This window comes from Eucalyptus grandis, chromosome 3 (assembly GCF_016545825.1).
Source record: "Eucalyptus grandis isolate ANBG69807.140 chromosome 3, ASM1654582v1, whole genome shotgun sequence".
Taxonomy (NCBI): Eukaryota; Viridiplantae; Streptophyta; class Magnoliopsida; order Myrtales; family Myrtaceae; genus Eucalyptus; species Eucalyptus grandis.
Window position 1 is genome coordinate 14,854,178 of NC_052614.1, and position 18,666 is coordinate 14,872,843.

Below are 18,666 nucleotides of genomic sequence, written 5' to 3' on the forward strand. Positions count from 1 at the left end.
GATAAAGATAATCCTTGACTTGTAGTTTCCACCATCCGAAATCATGTCCATCGAATTTATTGATTTTGATTTTATTTTCCGCCATATTGTTTGCCTTCAATCGAACGTCACTGAAAACCCTCGATGTTCTTGATTAGCCAACCCAAGCTCTGATACCAGTTGTTACGAAATTGCATGTCGATTCTAGAAAAATAACGTTCGCAAACAATTCACCAAGCATAATATAATAATAAAAGAATAGAATTAGAAGAACATGCTAGAAAATTTGTTAACGAAGTTCACCCAAACTTGGGCTACGTCTCTGCGTAGAGGCACTCTACGATTCTACTAGACTTCGAAAAAAGTTAGAATACAATGATGATCTTCTCTCAAGATCAGGGCACAAAGAGATTGAAAACTCTCGTAAAGAAAAAACTCACTTTTTTCTTCTTTCTTTTTCTTGCCTCTCTATTTTCTTTTTCAACATCTTGATGGCCAATGTCTTGCCATCGCTAATATAAATGTATCACTTTTAACCTAAAAGCAAATCTAATAGAAAAGACAAAAAAACCCTAAAAATATTTGGCTTCATCTATAACAATTTATCCTAAAGCGGAAGCACTTACATTGCCAACTATTGGCTCGGACCATAGCTGGCAACTCATTAAAAACATATGGCATTCATGGGAGTTGGAAGGAAAATTCAATGTCAAAGGCTGGGAATGAAGTTCTATTAAATATTGTGGTGCAAGCTATCCCATAATATGTTATGTCCATTTTCAAAATCCTTGTATCTATTTGCTTTGAACAAAAAGTTGCTACTTTTTAGTGGATTTTTTTTTAGAAAAGCAAGGGGCTGCATTGGAAAAAGTGGGACATCCTAAAACAAAGAAAGGATAATGGCAAGTTGCGTTTCAAAGGCCTAATATCCTTTAATAAAACAATGTTAGGGAAATAGGCACTACGACTAGCATAGTCCCCCTCTTCTTTATGAGGCTTGGTTCTTAAAGTCTTATATTTCCCTAAGTGTAATTTCTGGAGAGTAGAAAACAATGCTTGGCCATAATGGGGCTAGCAAAACATCTTGCTGGGGAGAGAAACAATTGAACCATCTGTCAAGTGGTGCATAGGGAATGGGGAAAAATTAGAATGTAGGAGGACGAGTGGCAATCAAGAGGTACTATAGGAGGCCTAGCGAATAGAGATGAACCTACAATCGTTGTTGAACTGAGAAGCAAAGAAGAAAACTCGTGGAAGGAACAAATTCTCATCAGTTTATTCAATGAGCAAATAACCAATGAGATCCTCATAATCCCACTTGGAACATCACCGATTGAGGACAAGCTAGTTTGGACTAACACAAAAACGAGAAAATATACTGTTAAGAGCAGTTATAATAGAAGTAGAGAGGTGACTAAGAAACAAAGCCAGAATTTGGCCTCTACCTTTTTCTAGACCTTGAGGACCTTGTAGACTAACAATTGGAGTACAAAAACTCCCCCAAAACAAAATTTTTCATCTAGGGTTTATGTTAAAATGCTTTACCAACTAGAGTAAATTTGTTAAGAAGAAGCATTATAGAGGAAGATACCTGTGAGCTATGCAGGCAACAACTTGAAACACTTGAGCATCTATTCCTATTGTGTCCTAGGACAAATGAAATTTGGTTAGACCAAGCCCTACAAATCTAGATCTTGCGACAGGCGATAACAAGAATTGAGGACTGACCACTTAACTTCTCAAGTCCCTCGGTCAATTTTGACTTCCGGTAGTGATTCTTTGGCAAATTTGGAAGCCAAGGAACAATTATCTCTTGAGGAAAATCAAACTAAATCCGCAATACTTGGTGAGCTTTGCTTTGGCCGAATACCAGAATATCAATAGGTGGTCTCATACGGAGAGTAACCCTAGAGCAAGAGACTTACCTAAATCTTAGCGTTGACCGGCGAAGGGAGTTCTGAAAGTGAACGTTGATGGCTCTTTCATGGAGGGCTTGATAGCGAGGCATCAGCTGCATATGTAGAAATTATGTTGGTTGGTTGGCGGACGGTTATGCCAAAACAGTGAGGGTGTACTCAGCCACGATGGTGGAGGGAAGAGCAATTGTGGAATCCCTAAATTTCTTGTACGAAAGAAGAGGACAGCAAATAGCAATGGAGTCAGACAATCTATCTCTTGTGCAGGCACTGAAGGGTGAAGATATTTGCACGTGGGAAGCAGATCTTCTATCTAAGGCCAACTCAAAGCCGTTGGGCTTGTTGATCTCTTTGTGGCCCACTGCAGTAGATCTGCGAATCGGGCCACTGATTGACTAGCTAAGACCCAGAGGAACAAAAGCCAAGCCCGTAATTGGCTGGCCAATCCCCCCGAACTGTTTTGGAATTTACTTTGCTCCGTGTTTTCTATTATGTTGTTGCAAACTCTTAATTAGCAACGAAATCTCTTCTTTTTTGACCAAAAAAGAAACAAAAGAATCGCACAATCATCTAGTGTTCTTTATCATCCATTATTGATTTCTCTAGTAATCTCTTCTTCTCATGTTATATTTGAATTGTGAGATCTATTATCTGCAACGTTATTTGTTTGGTAGGTTCTCTTTCAATACCCCTCAAAATATCACCATAGATCTTTTGGATTGGGTCCAAAACAATGTCTTTCGGGCACTTAAAGGATAGGGATGTTTGGAACCAATCCATGACCAAATCCCTCAGGATTATCATAGTGATGTCATCCAGGAAATACAAGACTTGATGGATGTCCTGGGTCGAGACGAAGGGCACTTGCCTGATTCGCAAAAGCCATACGGTGGCTGCCTCGCCAAACTTTTTCTCACTCCTCTTTATGAGGCCATGGGAATTGGCGGCCCGATGGACGAGGGCAGAATTCACAGATTATGCAAACCCATTCAAAGAAGATGACATAAGCGAACCACAATTTAGACCTATGTCTGCTTTCACAAGAATCTTAGATTATTTTGCAGCGAGACGCTCAATTGCTACTCTATGAAAGATTTGGATCGGATCAACAAATACGAATCACCGAAGACTAAAGAGGCCCAAGCGAGCGCTTACCCTCCCTGTGATAAGCACATCTTCGCACTAATTCAACAGAACTACATCGACGGATCGGAAGTGCAAATGAAAGATGGAAAATGGGGTAGAGTCATGCCGTCATCAGTTTCGTCCAGCCTATTTGTCACAGCGGACGAGTGGCTCCTGCTGAGCCTCTCTGATTTTTTGTATGATGCCATGACTTACATACTTCCTCGGTCAAACTTGCCATTTTACAGTTAACAAACAAGAAATTCCGCTACTAGATCACAAGGAAGAAAGGCAAATTGAGGTATCACAAAAAGAAGAAACATCGTGGCAAGAAGAAATCAGATAGGTGCTACATTTGCAAACAAAAGGGCCATTTTGCAAAAGAATTGTTGACATGCCAAAAAGAGAGTGAAAAAGTGTTGGAAGAGTCCTAAACATATTGTATTGATGCTAATTTAGTCATAAACCATTTAATGATATCAATTTAGTCATAAATCTTTTGACTCGATACTAATTCAGTCATAAAACTTTTGAATTAGTGTCAACTGAGTCATAAACCTTTTGAATTAGTGCCAATTTAATCATAAACATTTTGATACCGGCCGGTTTATGTGGCACCACTAGAGTTAACGTAGACAATTCTTAATAATGTTTTAATAATTTTCCAATTAATTATTTTTCTGATTTTATTCTTTTTTTTTCTCTCATTCCTTTCTTCTTCTTTTAGGTGTTGGCTAGGTAGGTCAGTCTCGCCTAATTATGGCGAGGGCTAGCCTCACTAGATTTGGCTAGGGGCTGGCCACCCCCAAAGGAAGAAGAAAGGAAGGAGAGAAAAAAAGAAATAAAAAAGAAAAAAAATCAGAAAAATAATGAAAAATCGAAAAATTAGCAAAATATTATTAAAAATTATTCATGTTAGCGCTGAAAATGCCAAGTAAGCCATAATGCATCCATATCAGCAATATTCTGTCAAAGTTAGCCGAGAGGATTGAATTGACACTAGTTTAAAAGGTTTAGGACTAATTTGCACTATTAAAAGGTTTAGGACTTAATTAATACCATTAAAAGGTTTAGGATTGAATTAGCACAAATACAAAGTGTTTAGGACTTTTTTGACACTTTTTTGCAAAAGAATGGATTGCACATGATTCAGAAAAGAAGTCAGGCGTTTCCCTTCAAGATGATGGTCTGGAATCCCTCTTCTACTGAGAGGATGAACCCACCCCAAACATCTTTTGTGCCATAGTAATAGTAACTGGCCTGATGGGGATAATTTGATCTTCAAGCAATCAGGTTGTGTCATGTGACGATACGTGCTGTATCATCTGACAACATGCCATGTAATGACTTATACTATGTGATGAAGTGTTGTGCTAAGATATGTCGAGTGATCACGTTAATGCACGAATCTTAGTGTGATGTATATGCATGTCCATTTGACTACATGATTTGATCCTTAAAGATGCACGTTTTGAAGTGGTGGTGTCATTTTTCTTATACGGCTTTTTTGGGCTTTAATTATGTCAGACGAGGCAAATAATCCCTTCCGACCAATTTTCCATATGCCTAATTTCAAAAGCTTACAATTTTTTTTTTATGATTGTGATTCCAAGATAGTTTTGGAAATGCAAGAATAATCAACTATAAGCCTATTCAACTTGAGTTCGATTTTGTCACCGTATGATTTGTTTATGAGACTAGGGTTAGTCTTATTTGATCAGGAGTTTACTTATGCAAGAATGATAAATTTGGTGCAGTAACGACTATATTTACTTAAGACTGTTCTTTTTTTTTTTTTTTTTTTTATATCTGATGAGTGACGATAAATTTATAATTTTCTAGAAATGTCAACCTAAATCATATCTTCAAATATTGTCACTTAAGCATCTAGTCAGGGATGATTTTGATGAAATCCTATCTATATAGTTCAAAGGCTTCCGACTCGATTTCACCGTTGATTCTGATGGATTTGTCTAGGCGACTTGGTGATGCTCCGTAACAGCCTTGTCTCAATCTTTTCTTGACAAATTTGCTAGCTGGCGAGTGGATCAGAATTGTCCGACATCTTCCGGGGATTCTCCTTCACTGACACAAGAAACCCAACATCTCTTTTCTTTTCTATGGTTCTATCGCTGCATCCCCTTCTTCGTCACTTTCTCCGCTTCCTCACGTAGACCCGATCGTCCAAGTCTAACTCATCTCCAAATTCAATTGGAACTTGACAATTCCTTTACTTGCTTTCATCGCCAAATTCCCAAATTCCAATTCCTTTACTTACTTTCATCAACGAACATCCTCACCAAAGTCTCTCTCTTACCATTTTCTTGTCGATAGGATATGGCAGAAGCACGATACCTTCTACCTGAGAAGACAAGAAAAAGAAAGTCAACTTTAAGCCCATTACCATATCCAGCTGTAACTTTAAAATTGCTACGACCGCTATTACGAGGATGCCCAAGCCCTATAAATCCAGCAGAGAACCACCCCAAGAAAAAAAATAGGAGGAAAATTTCAGAAAGAGCACCCAAAAAGAAACACATAATTGATCATGAGCCCTATCTCAACGTTGAAGCTTCCCCTAATAGATCTGTCAGAATTAGATGGCTCAAAGCCAGGGACAGGTCCATGGGACTCCTTGCAAAGTCAAGTCCGACAAGCCCTTGAAGAATACGGTTGCTTCGAAGCTTTGCATGATAAGATGACCTTGAAACTTCACAATGATGTGCTCCAAGAATTGGAAGGATTGTTCGAACTTCCCACTGATGTGAAGCACCGGTTTGACAACCCAAATAAGCCAACCGCCGGCTACATTGCCGATCTTCCTCTTTACGAGGCGTTTGGAATTGGCTACGCCCCCAGCTTGGGCTCGATCGAAAAATTTGCTGATCTCATGTGGCCGGAGGGAAACACAAGATTTTGGTAATGGTTTCTTCATTATTGGTAATTATATTGTCGATTCCCATTAAGGAGGTGTTAAGAGATTAATATTTGTCAAAGAAATCTCTAATGACGTGAATTTGAATTTCAATTACTTTGATGCAAGAAGAAAATCTAAAATGAATCATCTTATACAGTACTGAGGATAACAAAAATTCGATATGCATAAAAGCACACGCAAAATGAAGATGCCAATCCATGCCCCCAATCTATGGAAACTGTAGTTTTGATGTGTGCCCTTTTAATGAACATGCAGCGACATAATGAATACGTATGCTATGAGGGTTTTGGAGTTGGATTCACTGGTGAAGAAGCTGGTTTTGAGAAGCCTGGGTGTAGACAAGTACGTGGATTCACTAGCCAAGTCGGTCAAATACAGTCTCCGTGCCATGAGATATGCAGCTCCTGCGACTGAGGAGTCCAAGAAGCCCGAGACTTCGTGCCATCGGGACGCAAACTTCGTGACCATACTTCACCAAAATCATGTGAACGGATTGGAAGTGCAGACTAAGGATGGACGTTGGATCGAGGTCGCCTTTTCCTCAGCTTCCTCTTTCGTTGTCATCACTGGAGAGTCATTCTATGTGAGTCCGCCCCATCCCCCTCTCTCTATTGAATTCGGCTCGAAAGAATTCAGGCACCATGACTTTGCATATCAATTGCGAAGTATTGTTTACATTTCTAGTATCAATCATCACGTCCAGCAATAGCTAGGATTAGGACATTGAAGCTGATTTCTTTATGAAATCATTATCAACTGGTTGCCATGTGAACCATATATTCGAATGGTTGAATGCATATTGATACAACGAGACTAATGCTAGCTTGTGGTGAGATAGATGTCTCATTGGATATAAACTAAGCATGTAGACCCTGTGTGATCAGTCAAAAGAAGTCAAGATTTTAAGTCTCTTTAGTGCTATAATCTTATGAACAATTGACTTTGATCATTGCGTGCCTCCCCTTTATCCCTTTTGCACGCAGGGATGGAGCAATGGGAGAATATACAGCCCTTGTCACCGTGTAAAGATAAGCGGGCACGAGCTACGACACTCCATAGGACTCTTCTCTTCCGATCAAGGCACGGTTCAGTGTCCTGATGAGCTTGTGGATGACCATCACCCTTTGCTTTTTATGCCCTTTGATACTGCCGGTCTCTCCCGCATCTACAAGACCAAAGAGGGCCTAATGGGAGCTTCGGCGATGGATACCTTTTACAAACTTTAAAATCGCAGTGCTGTTGAAGCATTGCGTGTCCTTTCGCCTTATCAATAAATTGCGAGTCAAGTCTTAAGGTATATGTTTTACCGTCGTCAATAACTAATTGAGTGGACAGTCGCTCAATACGTGAGAAGCATATCGGGTTTCCATTTCTTTCCCCTTTTGGAGCTTGTTTAGGTCATAATCATCTGACCCAATTGTAGATCCTCGGAGCTATATGTGCTTCAGGCTGTTGATGATGGGATTACTTCCAGCAAGCAAATATTGTAAAAGAAAATGACAAAAAAATGGTTGTTCATGAAGAAATTCTCTTTCTTTTTATTTTCTAAGGAAAAGAACTCTTTAATTATTTCTCATTAGCGGCAAAAAGCTTTCTACTACTAACAAAAAAATTAAAAGAAAAGGAGCTTCTTGTGTAACTCAAGGAGGATTGATGCCTTAGCAAAGTCCTTGGACTTTGTTGAAAATACATCTTGAGTTGATCCTGTAAAGAAAACATATTGCAGGTAGATTTCCCAATTGGAGTTGGATTTCTAATTTGGAAAGGATTTTGATATAAGAAGTGAGTCTTGTTTGGATATTGCATCCAAAAGAAACTACTTTCCGTGACAATCAATTGTGTGGCTTGCTCATGAATTACATAATGAGAATTTGAGATAAACATTGTATTATTGGCTATAATTAAGAGTTAGGAAACACAGGAGTTTTTGAGTAAATATGATTGTAATATCTATTGTACTCCTTGATCTATAGTGATACGTAATCTTGCCCTCCTCGTGAGTGGTCCTACTAATCGAATCACATAAATTTAATATTTGATTTGATTCCTTTATTTTATTTATTTTATTGTTTGGTCACTTACTTTTTGGCTATAGAGCTATTACCTGGTCAACTGAACTATCTCAATGCTCAACAAGAAAATTGCACAATGTAGGAAAGGGGCTTGCCTCAAGCATGAATTTTTGAGAAGTGTTGAGCACTCTTTTTGGCTCTTCGGGATTGATATCTCAGCCAATTAGTAATGAGATTTGCTCCATATTTTGGAAGGCGTGTTCCAAATTTACCGACCGTTAGACGGATCAATAGGTTCATCATCATGGGAACTTGATTGTTCATATTCAAATGCTTCCGTATCGTAACAAGTCTGAGAGTTACGTCTGAAACATGAAGCGAAGGGATCAGAATAACAAGCGGGGTCAATTCAGTGTATGCTTAGAAAATCAATTTTTGTTTTGAAAAGGTTTTAGACGGAACATGAAGTTGCCTAACCTTCAATATTTTTTCCTCGCCTCATATTTTCATTTCAATGGTGAGATTTAATCATAGGACTAGTTTGATATACTTTAGCATGCCTTCAAAACAAGACTTTTTTTTTTTTTTATGAATTTGTAATAAACATAATGATTTTGTTGGAGAAATCTTCGTGAAGTGTTTTGAAGTTGACAAAACGTTTCCATCAGTCTAGTCTGAAGGTCAGCAGACTCTGTTGGTTAAAGTCTGAAGACTTCCGGACAGCCAGACTCAAGACTCAAAGTCTATCCTCATTGACAGTCTCTAATCCGTTGAAGAAAGGTTATCCGAGATTGGATGCTTTGTTCAGGATTTAATCTTATCATCTGGAGAAGATCTCGTGGTTGGAGAAGACATATAAGAATCCTTTGATTGATCAAGATTGATTCAATGACTGAAGATTCGATGATTATCTAAATATTATTGGAAGGTTCTACTTATGGAAACCGAGATCCTGATTGTATGGGCGAACATGATTGATGGGCTATCAACACGTTCCTTTAATAGCTCGAACAATCTTCCTAATTGATTCCGTCCAACGGGTAGATTGGAAGAATTCCTTTGGTAAGTGCCAACGGGTATGATGGCATAAAGGAGTATATAAGGAAGACGTTCTTAGTTGTTCGAGGTGTGCGCGATAGAAGAATTCCAAAGTCTGAAGCTCCTATTTGTTTAGATAAATCTTTTGAGCGAATACTTGTATACAAAAGAGAGTCTATATTTGTGAGAGACCTTGAGGAGGTGTGGTAAAACATCTACACTGTGGAATCAAGGCAAAGCTGTGCTGTAACTTCTCTTTTGATCATAGTGAAATCCAGCCGGTGGGGCTGTCGGTGCGGAAGAGTGGACGTAGGCTTGGAATAAGCCGAACCACTATAAATCCTGTGTTCAATTTTCTCTTCCTCACTCTCTCTATCTCAATCGTATTTCATTTTGTTAATTAAGAGAGAATTTACTTTCTATCATATGTTAAGAATCGCTTCCGTATATCGATAAATTGTTTAGGCACCTATTCACCCCCCTCTAGGTACTCATACTAGCAATATCAATTGGTATCAGAGCTCGTGTACTCACTTTGTTTGAAGTGTTTTACTTCAGAGTTAAAGATCCATGGCTAGTATGCTAGCACCAGGGCTGATGGAAGGGCAAAGCAATACCAGACCACCCTACTTTGATGGAAATGATTACAACATCTGGAAGAACAAGATGAAAGCTTTCCTACGATCAAAGGATCCTCTGGAATGGGATGTTGTAGAAAAAGGAATTACTCCTACCACGCATCGCCTCTCGAAAGAGGAAAAGAAACTCAAGAAACCAGCGGAATGTCTCGAAGAAATAATCAAGAGACAAACACTTGATGCAAAAGCAATTTACTCCTTATATTGTGCTTTATCACCAACTGAATATAATAGAATATCCTCTTGTGGTACAGCAAAAGAAGTTTGGGACAGATTGCATATCACCTATGAAGGAACAGATTGAGTGAAGGAAACAAGAATCAACATTCTTCTCGGTCAATACGAAGCCTTCGAATGAAACCGAGAATCAATATCGACATGTTTAGTCGTTTTACGGATATTGTGAATGGTCTTGAAAATTAAGGTCAACCAACTTCTAATCCCATGAAGGTAAACAAGCTATCACTGCGTGGACTCTCTAGGATTGGAATCACATAAAGACTTCGATAAGAGAAACGCAGAGAATCATGCCACTATCTCGTCGATGAGCTGATTGGAACTCTTCATCCTATGAAGTGGAAAGGATCAATGAAGATGAAGATCCAAAAGGTAAGAAATCCATTGCATTAAAATCAAATGATGATTCGATGATACAGATTCTCGAAGATGATATGAACGATGAGGAGCTTGCTCTCATGATAAGAAGATTCAGAAAACTAAATAGAAAAGGAAGAAGGTTCAACTCAAAGAAACAAAGCTTTCAAAGACAGCAGACCAAGTCTATTGATGATGAGGAACCAAATAAAGATGTAGTCTGCTTTGAATGCAAGAAAAATGGACACATCAGACCCAACTGTCCTCTTCTAAAGAAGAAGAGAGGAAAAGCTGAAAAATTTCGAAAAGCTCTCAAAGCCGAAACACCTGGAGTGATACCGAGTGTGAAGAAAGTGATAATGAATATGCCAATCTATGTCTAATGGCACAATCGGACTCGAGACTGGATCAAACTCGGGATCGACTTAGACAAAGTGAATTTGAGGCAAGTGATTTTAAAATTCCTGTCAAAGTTTCTAAATATATTGATGAACTATGCTTTAGTCTTAAGACTTCTCTCAAAAGAATTTCCGAACTGAAAAAAGAAAACTCAGCTCTAAAACAAAATGAAAATGTTTTAGCATAAAGAGTTAAAAGTCTAGACTTGTCTGTTTCCAATCTTAAAGAAAATGAAGATAATCTTTTAAAAGAAAATGCCTTTTTAAAAATAGATTTATCAAATATTTCAAAGAAATTTTCTATAGGGTCTGAAAAACTTGAGAAAATTCTTTCAAGACAAAGACCTTACTTCAATAAGTCTGGTCTAGGTATGACAGAAGAAACAATCTCCTTGATTGATTTTCCTAAAGTAAAAGAAAGAATTAAGAAAAGACTCTCGAGTGAGGTTTACAAAAATCACTTCAAGAAAGTTTTTGTAAAACCTATAGGCAGAAATGCTCTCAGATGTTCTAAGTGCAACAGTCCGGATCACTTTGAAAAAGAGTGTCCTATGGTATGGAAACCTGTTAAGAAAGTATTGGCTAATACTGTTTATCTTACTAACACCAAAGGACCCAAGAAAATTTGGGTACCAAAGAAAGCGTGAGACTTTATTTTAAATGCAGGTCTCCGTCAAGAAACAGGTAAAGTGGTATCTTGACAGCGGATGCTCAAGACACATGACAGGAGACTCAAATTGCTTTATAAAGATTGCTCAAGTAAATGGTGGAAAAGTTTCATTTGGAGGAAACAACAAAGGAAGTATTGTGGGATTTGGAACTGTAAAAATTGGAACTCTCACAATAAGTAATGTTTCCTTAGTGGAAGGACTCAATTACAATCTTTTCAGCATTAGTCAATTGTGTGATACTGGTTTCAAGATCTTCTTTCAAGAAGGAACATGTTTTGGAATCGGTAAAGACTCGCTCGCCTTTCATGGGTTGAAGACATGGAAATATCTATCTTCTGGATGTGAAACCAAATGAATCGCAATGCCTTATCTCAATTCAAGACGAAGCAAGCTTATGGCACAAAAGCTTGGTCATGTCAACATGAAGCAATTAGCCAAAATTTCTTCAAAACAGCTTGTTCAAGGACTACCTGATTGCCATACCAAAAGACTGATTCATGCACTCCATGTATTCTCGGGAAAGCAGGTAAGAAATTCTTTTAAGCCAATTAATTATGTCTCTACTAATCATGTACTACGCTTGCTGCATATGGATCTCTTCGGACCAACCAACTCAAAGTATTGGGGTAAGAAGTATTGCCTAGTAATTGTTGCAACTCTCTCATTATCTACTAGATAATCAAAGGCATGTGCAAGGGTAGCTTCATCAAAACCTTCAACCTCCATCACTTCTTTATAGAGCTCAGCAACATCCAATTGATTTTGACTCATCTTTTTTATTTCATTAGCAACCTCTCCAATTTGCTCCGAGAGCATTGCAAACCTATCATCCTTGTTAGTGGCACGACTTCGCTTTCTATTAAATCTTGAAGGATCTTCTATTCCTTTTGTAGTATTGTCATTACCATCATCTAGTTCAGTTGAGAAGTCTGAATCACCAAAAGAAGGTAAGTCGATGTCTCCAAATTGTTTTGCAAAGCATCCTGTGGCCATGTCTCTTCCAGCCACCAAAGCAAGTTCATCGTACATCTCAATTTTCTTGTTCAAGTACTTCTCATGGGTAGGATGTGCCTACGAAAAATCACAAAAACACAATTATTGCAGCCTCCAATTCCTACATATCTCAATAGCTGCATGTATAATAAATCTCTTGAATCAATGAATTTCTAGTTGCCTGGATATAACAAACTGTAGCATACCAAGGTACATAAACTTAACCCACAATATTTGGATATCAAATGCTAAGAGTATTAAGTTATATAGAAATCTGAAAAGCACATTACCGTTATTTCTTCATCATAAACTTCCTTCCGAACAACCGTGATCATCTTCAAGTTATGGTCCCACTGAAATACACTCTTAACCCGCAATTTTTGTATGGTAGCCCAATTGTTTTTAATAGTTCTAAGATGATTGTCCACATGATCAGGCTCACATTCAATCCCAAATTTCTCATTTATAACTTGAGCAACTCGAACAAAGGAAGATGGTTTAAAGGTGGCTGGAGGTTTGTTCCCTTTGGAAGCCTCATAAGCTAGTAGGTCCTGATCATCTGAAATGCTTGGACTTCCCTTCTCTAGTCTTGCCCATTGCTACATTATCAAACATATCCCACACAAGAAATTGTGATAAACAAAGAATAACACAATAACAGACATCATTTGACTACTGAGACAAGGAAACATCACAGTGATATAGAGTAGTAAATCAAGTTCACATTTACAAGAACTTCAATCACAAAGTATTCATGTCACATCAAAAACATCATACAACTTCTAAGAAGATACAAAACTAAACATTCATCCTATGCCTACTATAGTCATCCCACATTAAACGTGCGATACTATCTCTTTTTGCTGCCCACTCTCTGCTTTCCCCCCTCTCCTCTTTTTGTGTTTGTTGATGTCTTCTTTCTTGACTTTGAGATTCAACCTCTACATTTAGTTCTTGCATAAAGGGATCATAAGGGTCAACTCCCATAATGAAGTTATGTAAAATACAACATGCTAAGACCACATCAACTTGAGTATCAAAAGACCAAAAGGGTTCGGCGTCTAATACACGAAAACGCCTTTTTAGGACCCCGAATGCCCTTTCTACTGCAGATTGTAAAGATGAATGGCGATGATTGAACAACTCTTTCTCGTTCTCGGGTGAGTGGTCACTAAACTCCCTCCTGTGATATCGAACTCCACGATATGGAGAAATTATTCCCGGTTGGATGCCATATCCGGCATCAACAAGATAGTATTTACCTACCAATTTTATGTAAAGTTTCAATAACATTTTTCAAGAAAATAAGGTATAAATTTTATAGAAAATATGGAATAGTCTATACCTTCAGGAATTTTCATTCCTCGAAGCCTTGAAAGTGCATTGGTAAGAATACGAGAGTCATGGGCCGTGCCTTCCCAACCGGCCAACACAAACGAATTTTAAATCATAAGTAACAGCTGCAAGAACATTGTGTTGTTTTCTCTTTTCGACCACGAAATTTTCCTTGAATTTCTGGGGGAACCGATGCACGGACATGGGTACCATCAAGAGCTCCAATACAATCCTAATGTACCCAATAAGTAAGTAAATGTAACAACATACTATAAAAATAAAGTTCATGACACTTGTCATATTACATACCTTAAAGTACGGATAAAATCTTCGACTCTTAGATATTGTCGAGGGTGTAGTGCCATCCGGTGGTCTTATAACATGCTTGTATAATTTTAGAATTGCTTGTAAGACAATTCTAAAGTATCGATGAATGGTCTCAGTGGACCTATTGAACCTTGACCCTGTTACTCTCAACCTCACATTATGTCCTAAAATATGGCAAAAGACCAGCAATTGCTCTTTAATCGATACATTTACTGTTTCATGTAAAAAATTATTTGACCTAAGGACTCTATACAATTCAAAGAAAACTTGTGGTCTCATATGTATTTGATTGACACAATTAGTATCTCCCGAATGTAAAATGCGATTAATGAATAACTCTCTCAAAATCTCTTTTCCCTCGTGGCGCTCTAGGTATCTGACTGCTAAAAGCTTCATCCTCCATTACTAATATACCAGCTGCCATTATTGATGTAGCTGCACCCATTATTGCTCCATTAACATTATTATTTTCCATCTACAAGCAATAATAAGAATTTTTTGAGCCTATTATGACAGATGTTTTATCTTAAGGGTAAACTTACTAGCAAACATTGAATAAATAAATAAATTGTTAAAAGGATTAAGAAGGCTAGTGCAGCAACATCAGCAATAACAGAATCAACTCTGGAAGGAACATATAAATTGAGTAAGGAAAGGCATATGAAGTGGCCAGTAGCATAAAAGACTAGGCAAAGTAAATTGGGCACAATGCTCAGAAAGTACCTCCACTATGAAAACAATGTCCCACTCTAGACCTTTCGACTGCAAATGCGAGAAAGCATAAGAAGTTTCATACCAGAAAGATTAGAATTCACAATAAATAAAACCAAAAAGAAAAAAAAAATATCCCACAGTCTAGTGAATACTTGTTATGTTTGAGAAAAGTACCTGATGAATAGTGGTCAATGTTATGGAATTTTCATTGTCATGTCTCTGTGCATGAGTTGATAAGAAGCTTGACACATCATCCAATAGGTACTGAAGAACCTGCAGAGAAGAGAAACCCCATCCAAATAGGACTCTAAATACATTGACCACACTTGAGCCAACATTCATATGTAAGTTTTCTTCTTTAATATGGCTGACATAACAATAACAAGAAAATGAAAATTTCATGGTGAAAATTCCATATAGTCTACACACCAGTACCTTTGACAAAAAGCATGAAGAACTACTGTAGTAATTATGCCGTTTCAGTTTCTAAAAGATAAATAAACAACACTATGGACAAATGTGATTAACTAGGTGATTAAGATGCTGCATCATGGTTCTCAGGGACAAAAGCTTACAGATCTAAGGTCGCTGTCTTCATTCAGCAGCTTCCCTCCATCCACATTTAGAACTGCCCGTTGCTCAAGGAGATACTTCTACGGGAGAAAATCATACAGCAATTACCAAAACATAATTTGAGAAACAATATCTTTATATACCAGGAAAAGCAATATACCACCTTTATTGGAGACCTCTGTAGCTATTGAAAGAAAGATATTTTTAATAGCAAACACTAAAACTAACGAGTGACACATGCTGTGAAGAAAGAATCTTTATACCTTGCAAAACTTGCTTTGTCAATGGTCCAAGTGTCACGTAAGCATTTGTAGCATAAGCTATATGCTGATATTCTTCTTTCTACACAATCAAAACAAGACTTAGAACTCACAAAAATAATTAAAAAAGGTTAGGAGAATCTAAGTTCTTACCAACACTCGATCCAATATCAACTGTATCACTAGTTGCTCTAATTGCTCCTTCTTAAGATCAAAACCTGAAGAAGATACATAGCAGAAAAGATAACATGAAAGAAAAATTAAAGCTGGAAGAAGGGACAATCACAAAAGGAAGCTATAGACTCCTAGAGTGGCATTATCAAGCATGAAAACGGATCATTCAAAATAAATGGATAGCATCTCATAAGAGGAGATTTATCAACATTAGAACAAAAGGAAAACCCATTTTGTAATCCTTCTATCTAAGAAACTTGGAGCCTACGAGTTATTATTATAATCAGATATAATGTGCCCCCTAAAATCAAATAAAAAGGCACAATGTAATATGTAAGTTGTAGTCCTCTACACCCTCTTAACAAATAACTAGAAAAGCTAGCCTAAGCGACAGGATTTTTTGGCATGGAGTGCTGCCACATACTGTCATAAATAACTAGAAAAGCACTATGTAGCATGTAAGCCATAGTCCTGCAATTTGCAGGAAAACAAAACCACAATAACGAGTGAGATCATAAACTTATGACAAGCACATCTATACATGCTAAACTATTAACTCTGCACAACTTCTTGAAAATAAGGTCTCTCTTCTATGACTCTGCAGAACATCTTGAAAACACTGGATACAATTGACATCACAAAGGGTTTTGTTCTCCAAATTGCTGCTCTACGATAGATAGTAGTATTCAACTAATTAAAGGGCACAGAGGCTCCAAACCACTCTACATGCATGAGCAAATAAACACATAAACGTGCACTCAAGAAGAGTCCAACCTCGAAATAAAATAACACCAGTCAGCTCACCTCAAAACAATTAAAGAACTAGTAAATGCCAAATACAAACACATTTCCTTGGAAAAGAACTCAAGCATCTGCACGACATGATTCCACCCTATGCAAGTACCCCCGAACTTGTGCAAAAATCCAAACCACGCAAATCATCAACACCTTAGAAATGACTCAAACGAACTCTAGAGGAGAACGATGAGTGCATACACTGACGGAATACTTTTCTCGACTCTAACTTCCCTGTAAGATGCAGATAACCTAACACAGCTAACGGAGTCATTAAGCCACCTGAAATTTGTCAGTCAATAAACTTGAGTCCATTGATGGAGCACACGGATTCCAAGCTCAAGCACGCAAGAACATCACGATCCGAAGAGCACTGGATGTGGCAAGGTAAGCGGCGGATTCCGGCACCGATCAGCGGAGCAGAAGCTTCTGGAATACGCAGAGGATCGAGAGAGAGAGGCTTTGAGGGGCGTTTCAGTTCAATTGCTTGAAGAAGATGAACAGAAATGTGAATCAAACAACTGAAACGCAGAGAATCAACATCAACTCAACGATGTAAAGCATCGATCAAAAAAATTCTGAGATTATTCTCAAATCGGAGAGGAGAGAGAACCTGGAATCGTGTTGAGCGTCGTTGAAGAAGAGCCAGACCTTCGATGATGAAGAAGAAGATCTGGACCTTCAATGGCGAAGAAGATGCGCGTCATTGAAGAAGAGCGAAAGAGCGAAGGGAGAGAGCGGCGAGAGCGGCGTACAGAGAGGAAAAGTGAAAGGCCAGAGAGAAAAATGAAAAAGGGAAAGTGTTTTCCCCTTTTCAGCCGGAGGAAATCGTTTTCAAAAAATAATACGTAATATATACGTTGACCAGAAAGTGTTTTCTGTTGACCAAATCCTTTTTAGCGAACCAAACGGCTGAAAATCCGGAAAACACTTTCCGGTAAAACACTTTCAGTGAAACAAACACACCCTAAGTTCAGAGCACCCCCGAAAATCCAACACTTGTAGCTTTTCATGATATGCAATAGACTCGTGGGCTTCCACCAAGTTTTTGCAATTCTGGAGATACAATTCCTCAAGATTTGGAGTACACGAGAGATCAAGCATGCAAACCAGCGACTGACATTGACTGAAATTAATGTACTTCAAATTTTGGAAGTCCTGCAAAAATAGCAAAATCGAGTTTGTTAAACATTTTGAAAGCAACACAAAAGGGTTGCTTGTATGATGACGTCGCTTCCTTACATTTAAACCATGGAATTCCTATTATAATAATAGTTTGCTAATAAAGCATGTCTCGTATGTATCTTTCAAGATTATATTTTAGGTCACCAATTGTAAATATTGAGTAATTTGTATATTTCATGTAGAGGAGATTTGCCATGGAATCCACAAATAGGCCCTATGCTAGTTGTTGTACATAGATAGGGGAGTCAAACTCGTGAAATGATGGTAATTTAACATCATATGGCATTCACATTGTCCATGGCTTTATAATTTATGATAATATCATACTTTATTTGCAAGGGTTTAGTTAATTTGAGGTTATAAAATTGGCTAAACAACACATCGGGGAGATTGGGTTTGTTAGGGAAAGGATATGTCATAATTACATGTCCTCTATATTGACTAGGTGACTATGTCATTATTACATATGCTAAGACCACAACACTCTTCACGTGGATGGAAGCAAGGAGTTTAGGTAGACTAGGCAAATTGGAACTTACTATCCAGGTTTCCGAGTGAAATTCTTAGCCTATTAATTAACTTTTCATTTTCTTGTTGTAATTACATATTGTATTGAGAAATGAGTCACCACTTTCAAACTACTAGAAATATATTTGGCAAAGCTTGCCCGAAGTGGTGTCAAATGGCACACGCACGACCAAGCTTTACATAGCAATTTAGTTTCCATCATCACTTTAGCAAAATAGAGATAACTCTTATCATTTTACATTTTATATGTTATTTGAAAGAATTGAATGATATATAGGTACACGATATGAAAAAAATTCACAAATAAAATTGTGTAATTATTTAAAAAATTAGAATTATTACCATTGAAAATCCCAAGTCAATATGTAGATTTACTCCAAATTACTTTTCATTTACAAAAATCCTAAACTAGTACCAATATGACATAGTTACCATAAACTAATTTTCCTCTAGCAAAAAAATCCTCAAACTAG

At 37.7% G+C, this 18,666-nt stretch overlaps 2 protein-coding genes across 2 annotated transcripts; one reads left to right on the top strand and one right to left on the bottom strand.

Moving 5' to 3' along the window:
* The first annotated feature begins 5,568 nt into the window (after positions 1-5,568).
* Positions 5,569-7,184, top strand: LOC104439092 (probable inactive 2-oxoglutarate-dependent dioxygenase AOP2). The gene is made up of 3 exons (XM_018870026.1): positions 5,569-5,939; positions 6,214-6,541; positions 6,942-7,184. Exons 1-3 carry the CDS (start codon positions 5,569-5,571, stop codon positions 7,182-7,184), a joined length of 942 nt encoding a protein of 313 aa, XP_018725571.1.
* A 4,591-nt stretch (positions 7,185-11,775) lies between these two features.
* LOC120291666 lies at positions 11,776-17,455 on the bottom strand. The gene is made up of 9 exons (XM_039309347.1): positions 17,094-17,455; positions 16,682-16,966; positions 15,665-15,729; positions 15,254-15,331; positions 14,853-14,951; positions 14,688-14,726; positions 12,593-12,901; positions 11,950-12,380; positions 11,776-11,779 (listed from the first exon to the last, which is right to left on the bottom strand). The coding sequence occupies exons 2-9, from the start codon at positions 16,752-16,754 to the stop codon at positions 11,776-11,778; spliced, it is 1,098 nt and encodes a 365-aa protein (XP_039165281.1). The 5' UTR covers positions 16,755-16,966; positions 17,094-17,455.
* Positions 17,456-18,666: the final 1,211 nt, after the last annotated feature.